Consider the following 9,452-nt stretch of genomic DNA (forward strand, 5'->3'; position numbering starts at 1 on the left):
ATCAACAAGAGAAACAGCAGCATCATCAGCATCCTACCACATTGGCTTCATCAACATCAAGATCAATAATCATCAACAGCAGCAACTGCATCAAGGAAATCAGCAGCATCATCATCATCAGCAGACACGATATCATAATCAGCACATTCAGCAGGATAGGAACATCAACGTCACAGCCATCACCACCATCAACAACAGTACGTCGTCACCATCAACAATTCTGAACCATCATCATTCATCGACATCAACCATGCTAACAACTACAGCGGCTCTTATCAAGAACACCATCAACAACAGCAGGGGAAATAAGGCCATAAACACCATCGAGAACACCAGAAGAAGTGACGCAACTGCATGCATCATCAACAGGGGCATAAACTATGACCAATAACCTAATCAACGTCATCATGACCACCACCAATAGCATCACACCAAAAGTGAATAACCACAACCTTCACCACCACTCCAACCTTCACCACCAAAACGCACCACGCACGAACACACTCACCAGCACCGACACCGCACACACCTACCACCACCACCACCAATCGCATCACCACACACGAATACTCTAACCATCACCACCACTACCACTCTAAGCATCACCACCGTTAACAGCACCACACATGAACACACTAACCACCAACCACTCCGACCATCAACACCAATAGCATCACCCACACATGAAAACACTAACCAGCACTACCACTCCTACCATCACCATCAAATAGCATCACCACACATGAATATACTAACCACCACCAACCACTCCGACCATCACCATCCAATAGCATCACCACACATGAACACATTTACCGTCACCACCACTCCTTACTGATACCATCACCACCAAAAAAATTACCACCATAACCACCAACATCAACACTACAACCATCGCCAGTAATGCCATCACCACCGCTACAACCACGTCACCACCACAACTACGCATCCAACATCATCACCACCAACACTACATCAACTACCACTATCTCTACAATGATCACCATCATCAACCACTGCCAACATCATCATCATCCCATAAACTATAGTGACCACAATCACCACCACCACTAACGTCAATATCACTCTCCCATCATCACCACCACCAACACGACCATCACAATTGCTACCACCACAACCACCACCACCACGGCCTCCAACAACAGTACAATTAAGACCATTATCACTGCCACGGTCAGTCGAACACCGCACGACTCGTACCCATCGCTGCCACTAAAACCATCATCAATCCAAACAACAGAAGCATAAACAACCAGCATGAGCAGTAGCGGCAGGATAGCATCCACCATCATCACCACAACCACCACCACCACCATCCCCCCACCCCCATCATCACCACCACAACCACCCCCCTCATCACCAGCAGCAGCAGGAAAGCAACCACCCCCCCATCATCATCACCATCATCATCAGCAGTATAGCGACCACCACCATCACCACCACCATCATCAGTAGTGTAGCGACCATCACCACCACAACCACCACCCCCATCATGATCACCACCATCAGCAGCAGTATAGCAACCACCACCCTCACCAGCACCCCCCCACCACCACCATCCTCAGCAGTATAGCGACCACCACCATCACCACCACAACCACCACCCCCATATACATCACCACCACCATCCTCAGTAGCATAGCGACCATCACCACCACAACCACCACCCCCCATCATGATCACCACCATCATCACCACCACCACCCCCCATCACCACCACCATCCTCAGCAGTATAGCGACCATCACCACCACAACCACCACCCCCATATACATCACCACCACCATCATCATCAGCAGCAGCAGCCCGGAGTGCCAGGCCCACCCTCGGGTGTTCATTACGCGACCAGCAGACAAAGGGATCGCGTTATCCGCAGAGCCTAGCCTAGCCTCCTCGCCAGGAGCCCCCCCTTCTCTCGAGCCACACCGTGAAACAAGACCCCGACAGGCCCCTGGCCATTACACAGACAGACACACACGCAGATAGATAAGAGAGCAAGAGAGAGAGAGAGACAGTCACACACACAGAGACACACAAAGAGAGAGACACGCACAGAGATGGAGAAAGGCACACACACAGAGAGGGATGGCGAGACAGAGGCACACACAGAGACAGACATACACGAGATATAACATAACAGACAGACACACACACACACAGATTGCGACACACAGAGACACACACACAGAGGTACAAGCAGAGAGAGAGACGCACATCGACACAGGGAGTTAGATAGAGACAAACATAGCAGCGACAGCCGCACATATACACAGTATCAACAAAGACCCCCCCCCCATATAGCCTCAACAGACTGTAGGGGCAAGTGCTGTCAGCGAGCACCTATGAAGGCCGGCACGGTACACGAGGGGGTGGGAGGCCAGCACCACGGCCGCCCGGCCGCCTTTGTCTCCCCAGTGGCGATGTTTACTACACACCGCACCAGGTACTCATTTGAGGCCGAGTCGACCTAGGGGAGGCCCAGGACCGGTTCATATGAATAGTCGCTGATGTTGGTGGCCGTGAGTGGGAATTGAACTCGGGTGGCCGGGTTCACAGCACTCACCGCTGCCCCACCGCTCCCCATGTAAACACAGAGACAGGCACACAAGGAACACAGGAGCAGACACAATAAACACAAAGATAACACAACGTGTGTGTGTCTATCTTACTCTACCCGTGCCATGAACCAAGACCTGGGCCGCTGTGATCATTGCAGAGGGAGTGATATAACACAGGCAGACAGACACACGTACAGACACACTCACAGAAACACATACAGTACAAAGACAAAGATGCCCCGGATAGCCTTAGCAGACTGTGTGTGTGTGTGTACAAAGCCACAGAAAATACAAGACAAAGACCCAAACACACACACAAGAGACACGGACAAAGCACACGGACAGTAACGCAAGCACAGAGACAAAGACACACACACGGGCTCCATCGCAGAGAAGGCGATGAAGAGGTGGGGAGGAGGTGTGTGGGTAGGATTAGCAGCGGCAGCGGATTATGGAGGTAATGCAGATAGGAGAATCAATAGGAGCAGGAGGACAGTGTACGAGGTTGTAAGAAGGTGTTAGATGAGGTGGGCAAGGTACGCTAATAAGGATGAGATTTTGTAAAATCGTAGATGGATGAGGCGGAGGTATGGGGCAGGCTTTAGCAGCAGGATGATGAGGAGGTGTAGATGTCAAAAAGATGCAGAAGGGATATACCCTCTCTCTGTATAGAATGAGGTGGAAACAGCAGATGCCGAAGGATGTGTACATGGCGGAGAAGAGGAGGTGGTGGTGTGAGTGTGCTGCAAGTGTATATGTAGGAGGTGGTGATGTGAGTGTAGATGGAGGTGGTGTTGTTAGTGGAGATGGAGGAGGTGGTGTGAGTGTAGATAGAGGTGGTGGTGTGAGTGTAGATGGAGGAGGAGGTGGTGTGAGTGTAGATGGAGGAGGTGGTGGTGTGAGTGGAGATGGAGGAGGTGGTGTGAGTGTACATAGAGGAGGTGGTGTGAGTGTAGATGGAGGAGGAGGTGGTGTGAGTGTAGATGGAGGAGGTGGTGGTGTGAGTGTAGATGGAGGAGGTGGTGGTGGTGTGAGTGTAGATGGAGGAGGTGGTGGTGGTGTGAGTGTAGATGGAGGAGGTGGTGGTGGTGTGAGTGTAGATGGAGGAGGTGGTGGTGGTGTGAGTGTAGATGGAGGTGGTGGTGTGAGTGTAGATGGAGGTGGTGGTGTGAGTGTAGATGGAGGTGGTGGTGTGAGTGTAGATGGAGGTGGTGGTGTGAGTGTAGATGGAGGTGGTGGTGTGAGTGTAGATGGAGGTGGTGGTGTGAGTGTAGATGGAGGTGGTGGTGTGAGTGTAGATGGAGGTGGTGTGAGTGTAGATGGAGGAGGAGGTGGTGTGAGTGTAGATGGAGGAGGTGGTGTGAGTGTACATAGAGGAGGTGGTGTGAGTGTAGATGGAGGAGGAGGTGGTGTGAGTGTACATAGAGGAGGTGGTGTGAGTGTAGATGGAGGAGGTGGTGTGAGTGTAGATGGAGGAGGTGGTGGTGGTGTGAGTGTAGATGGAGGAGGTGGTGTGAGTGTAGATGGAGGAGGTGGTGGTGGTGTGAGTGTAGATGGAGGTGGTGGTGTGAGTGTAGATGGAGGTGGTGGTGTGAGTGTAGATGGAGGTGGTGGTGTGAGTGTAGATGGAGGTGGTGGTGTGAGTGTAGATGGAGGTGGTGGTGTGAGTGTAGATGGAGGAGGAGGTGGTGTGAGTGTAGATGGAGGAGGAGGTGGTGTGAGTGTAGATGGAGGAGGAGGTGGTGTGAGTGTAGATGGAGGAGGAGGTGGTGTGAGTGTAGATGGAGGAGGAGGTGGTGTGAGTGTAGATGGAGGAGGAGGTGGTGTGAGTGTAGATGGAGGAGGAGGTGGTGTGAGTGTAGATGGAGGAGGTGGTGTGAGTGTAGATGGAGGTGGAGGTGGTGTGAGTGTAGATGGAGGTGGAGGTGGTGTGAGTGTAGATGGAGGTGGTGGTGTTAGTGGAGATGGAGGAGGTGGTGTGAGTGTAGATGGAGGTGGTGTGAGTGTAGATGGAGGTGGTGTGAGTGTAGATGGAGGTGGTGTGAGTGTAGATGGAGGAAGAGGTGGTGTGAGTGTAGATGGAGGTGGTGGTGTGAGTGTAGATGGAGGAGGTGGTGGTGGTGTGAGTGTAGATGGAGGAGGTGGTGTGAGTGTAGATGGAGGTGGTGGTGTGAGTGTAGATGGAGGTGGTGGTGTGAGTGTAGATGGAGGTGGTGGTGTGAGTGTAGATGGAGGAGGAGGTGGTGTGAGTGTAGATGGAGGAGGAGGTGGTGTGAGTGTAGATGGAGGTGGTGGTGTGAGTGTAGATGGAGGTGGTGGTGTGAGTGTAGATGGAGGTGGTGGTGTGAGTGTAGATGGAGGTGGTGGTGTGAGTGTAGATGGAGGTGGTGGTGTGAGTGTAGATGGAGGAGGAGGTGGTGTGAGTGTAGATGGAGGAGGAGGTGGTGTGAGTGTAGATGGAGGAGGAGGTGGTGTGAGTGTAGATGGAGGAGGAGGTGGTGTGAGTGTAGATGGAGGAGGAGGTGGTGTGAGTGTAGATGGAGGAGGAGGTGGTGTGAGTGTAGATGGAGGAGGTGGTGTGAGTGTAGATGGAGGTGGAGGTGGTGTGAGTGTAGATGGAGGTGGTGTGAGTGTAGATGGAGGTGGTGGTGTTAGTGGAGATGGAGGAGGTGGTGTGAGTGTAGATGGAGGTGGTGTGAGTGTAGATGGAGGTGGTGTGAGTGTAGATGGAGGTGGTGTGAGTGTAGATGGAGGAAGAGGTGGTGTGAGTGTAGATGGAGGTGGTGGTGTGAGTGTAGATGGAGGAGGTGGTGGTGGTGTGAGTGTAGATGGAGGAGGTGGTGTGAGTGTAGATGGAGGTGGTGGTGTGAGTGTAGATGGAGGAGGAGGTGGTGTGAGTGTAGATGGAGGAGGAGGTGGTGTGAGTGTAGATGGAGGTGGTGGTGTGAGTGTAGATGGAGGTGGTGGTGTGAGTGTAGATGGAGGTGGTGGTGTGAGTGTAGATGGAGGTGGTGGTGTGAGTGTAGATGGAGGAGGAGGTGGTGTTAGTGTAGATGGAGGAGGAGGTGGTGTGAGTGTAGATGGAGGTGGTGGTGTTAGTGGAGATGGAGGAGGTGGTGTGAGTGTAGATGGAGGTGGTGTGAGTGTAGATGGAGGAGGAGGTGGTGTTAGTGTAGATGGAGGTGGTGTGAGTGTAGATGGAGGTGGTGGTGTGAGTGTAGATGGAGGAGGTGGTGGTGGTGTGAGTGTAGATGGAGGTGGTGGTGTGAGTGTAGATGGAGGTGGTGGTGTGAGTGTAGATGGAGGTGGTGGTGTGAGTGTAGATGGAGGTGTGAGTGTAGATGGAGGAGGTGGTGTTAGTGTAGATGGAGGTGGTGGTGTGAGTGTAGATGGAGGAGGTGGTGTTAGTGTAGATGGAGGTGGTGGTGTGAGTGTAGATGGAGGAGGTGGTGTGAGTGTAGATGGAGGAGGTGGTGGTGGTGCGAGTGTAGATGGAGGAGGTGGTGTGAGTGTAGATGGAGGTGGTGTGAGCGTAGATGGAGGTGGTGGTGTGAGCGTAGATGGAGGTGGTGGTGTGAGTGTAGATGGAGGAGGAGGTGGTGTTAGTGTAGATGGAGGAGGAGGTGGTGTGAGTGTAGATGGAGGTGGTGGTGTTAGTGGAGATGGAGGAGGTGGTGTGAGTGTAGATGGAGGTGGTGTGAGTGTAGATGGAGGAGGAGGTGGTGTGAGTGTAGATGGAGGTGGTGTGAGTGTAGATGGAGGTGGTGGTGTGAGTGTAGATGGAGGAGGTGGTGGTGGTGTGAGTGTAGATGGAGGTGGTGGTGTGAGTGTAGATGGAGGTGGTGGTGTGAGTGTAGATGGAGGTGGTGGTGTGAGTGTAGATGGAGGTGTGAGTGTAGATGGAGGAGGTGGTGTTAGTGTAGATGGAGGTGGTGGTGTGAGTGTAGATGGAGGAGGTGGTGTTAGTGTAGATGGAGGTGGTGGTGTGAGTGTAGATGGAGGAGGTGGTGTGAGTGTAGATGGAGGAGGTGGTGTGAGTGTAGATGGAGGAGGTGGTGGTGGTGCGAGTGTAGATGGAGGAGGTGGTGTGAGTGTAGATGGAGGTGGTGTGAGCGTAGATGGAGGTGGTGGTGTGAGCGTAGATGGAGGTGGTGGTGTGAGCGTAGATGGAGGTGGTGGTGGTGTGAGTGTAGATGGAGGTGATGGTGGTGTGAGTGTAGATGGAGGTAGTGGTGTGAGTGTAGATGGTGGTGTGAGTGTAGATGGAGGTGGTAGGAGGGGGGTGTAGATGGAGGAGGTGGTGGTAGGAGGGGGGTGTAGATGGAGGAGGTGGTGGTAGGAGGGGGGTGTAGATGGAGGAGGTGGTGGTAGGAGGGGGGTGTAGATGGAGGTGGTGGTAGGAGGGGGGTGTAGATGGAGGAGGTGGTGTGAGTGTAGATGGAGATGGTGGTGGTGTGAGTGTATATGGAGGTGGTGGTTTGAGTGTAGATGGAGGTGGTGTGAGTGTAGATGGAGGAGGAGGGATGGAGGGGAGGGGAGACAGGAAGGGCACGCGTGAGCAGCTGAGCGGGGGTGGAAACCCGGTTAAACCCCCAACACACACAATACACACATTACACACACACTACACACACACAATACACACATTACACACACACATTACACATACATATACAAAATACACACGCGTCTACACAAAACACATACATATTCACAACACACACAACATAATACAACACGCGATACAGAATACATACGGACAATACAATAGGCAGACAAATACACAATGCGCAAAAATGCACACGCAACACGCACACGCAACACAATATACACACACACGAGACGAACTGCACACACACGTACAAACACACACACAGTACGGTACATACAAAGCTTCGATTCCCCCCATTGCCTTAAAGCAAGCGCACACAGTACATACACATACAGTATACTAACACACACACACTGTACAAAGACAAAGATCCCCCGTGTAGCCTGGACAGATTGTTGGGAGCAAGTGCTGTTAGCGAGCATCTATGAAGGTCGGCACGGCACACGAAGGGGGTGGGTGGACAACACCACGCCCGGCCGCCTTTGTCTCCCCAGTGGCGATGTTTACACAACGCACTTAGGTACACATTTGAGGCTGAGTCGACACACACACACCACAGCATATCGACAACACACACCAAACGGCATATACACACACACGACGCTAGCTTCCACCGCCTTTGGGAGGCCCAGGTCATGGAACGTCAGGTCAAGCGCACGTCACATCACCACCAAAGGGGCGGCCTCAGCATTCTGCCTCACGGCCAGTGGTCCGGCATCGTTCTCCGGCTTACGTGGGATCGGCGTCTCTCCTCGTCGACTCACGACCCGGAGACACCACACACACACACATGGCCAGGTCAAGTAGGGTGACGCCACACAGTCCAGGGTCAGGTCAATCGGTCATTACAGGTCACTCCCCCACCCCCTCCTCCTCACTCTCGACTCACCGACTTGCAGTACGTTATCCACGCATCCGCCTTCGAGGAGTCGCACGCCGCGATTGAAGGGCAGCTTGCTCTCCTCCTCGCCGTCCTCGGCCGAGCACTCAAGCGACGAGTACATGCACACCTCGCGCTCGCTGCGAGGGAACGACCAAAACACGATCCGCCTCTGCACGGGCTCAGGAATATGCGTGAAGCGCTCCTCGACGCGCTGGAACGGCCACTTCTCGGCCACCCGCTTGGCGCTCAGGTCCAACAGCGACTCGGGACTGTGGCCGGCGCCCGACGCCGCGGTCCTGCGCGGTGAGAGAGGCGCCGGGAAGGGCCGACAGCACGGCCGCTTCGCGGGAGGCTCCGAGCGCTCCGCCATGCTGCCTCGCTCTGAACCCGTCCGCACGGAAGCGAAGCGGCTCAAGGCGACGCCCCGCCCCCCAACAACGATGCCCCGCCCCCTAATTGTGGACACGCCCACTCCCCCCTTTAATGGACACGCCCTCTCCCCCCTTTATTGGACACGCCCTTCCCCCCCTTTAATGGACACGCCCTCTCCCCCCTTTAATGGACACGCCCACTCCCCCTTTAATGGCCACGCTCACTCCCCCCTTTAATGGTCACGCCCTCTCCCTCCTTTAATAGCCACGCCCCCCCTACATTTTCCCCCACCTTCACGGTGGACACCACGCTACCCTACCACCACCACCCCACCCCCACCACCCCCACCTCTGCAGTGGACACTGCGCGCGCCCTCCCCACCGCTCCCCTATGCGGTGGAAACCCCCCCAGCCCCTCCCCCATCCCCCACCTCACAGCCTTAGTCACGCCTACTAGCTAGCCACACCCATCTATGGACTCCGTTCCGCTTAATCAAATATGTAAATGAGAAACCCGAATCATAACAGAATAACAAAACTAATTAGAATACTGTGTATAATAAGCGATGTTCTGAGCGATAAGCACTTTGTGCTGCGCAGGACCGTAACACTAAAACGTCGTCCGTTTATTTATATTTTAGTTTTTTTTTAAAGGCCACGCACGTTTTTTGTTGTTGCTGACGAACGTGTTGTGTTGAGTTTGTTAGTTATGCCAGGGCACCAGTGTCAACGCAGCAGCATAATCATCATCTCCAGGTCATGTCTAACAGGAGAATAGTGCAGGCCGGAAAACGGAGGTTCAAACAACGCACAGGGAAACGTGTACACAAAGCTGTCAGCAAAATGGGACCTAATTTCTATTGCCAGAAAGAGTAAATTAACCACTTCTTATTTTGCCTTTTCGCATTACGCAAAAAAAAAACCCCATCTGCAGTTTTGAGATCACCATCAAAATAAATGTAACGTTTTTTTGTCAATAAGTAATTTTACTTTTAATATGAATTCAGC

The 9,452-nt window shown here is 53.2% G+C and overlaps 1 protein-coding gene across 1 annotated transcript in view; it reads right to left on the reverse strand.

The window, feature by feature from the left end:
- Positions 1 to 8,451, reverse strand: part of ZSWIM5 (zinc finger SWIM-type containing 5) — a 102,818-nt gene extending 94,367 nt beyond the window's left edge. Inside the window, exon 1 of the mRNA XM_078615078.1 lies at positions 8,080 to 8,451. Coding sequence (XP_078471204.1) covers positions 8,080 to 8,443 — 364 coding nt within the window. The 5' untranslated portion in view covers positions 8,444 to 8,451. The remainder of the gene's footprint in view (positions 1 to 8,079) is intronic.
- Between the last annotated feature and the right edge of the window lie 1,001 nt (positions 8,452 to 9,452).

Source organism: Lampetra planeri, chromosome 46, assembly GCF_965212315.1.
Source record: "Lampetra planeri chromosome 46, kcLamPlan1.2.h2, whole genome shotgun sequence".
NCBI classification, from domain to species: domain Eukaryota; kingdom Metazoa; phylum Chordata; class Hyperoartia; order Petromyzontiformes; family Petromyzontidae; genus Lampetra; species Lampetra planeri.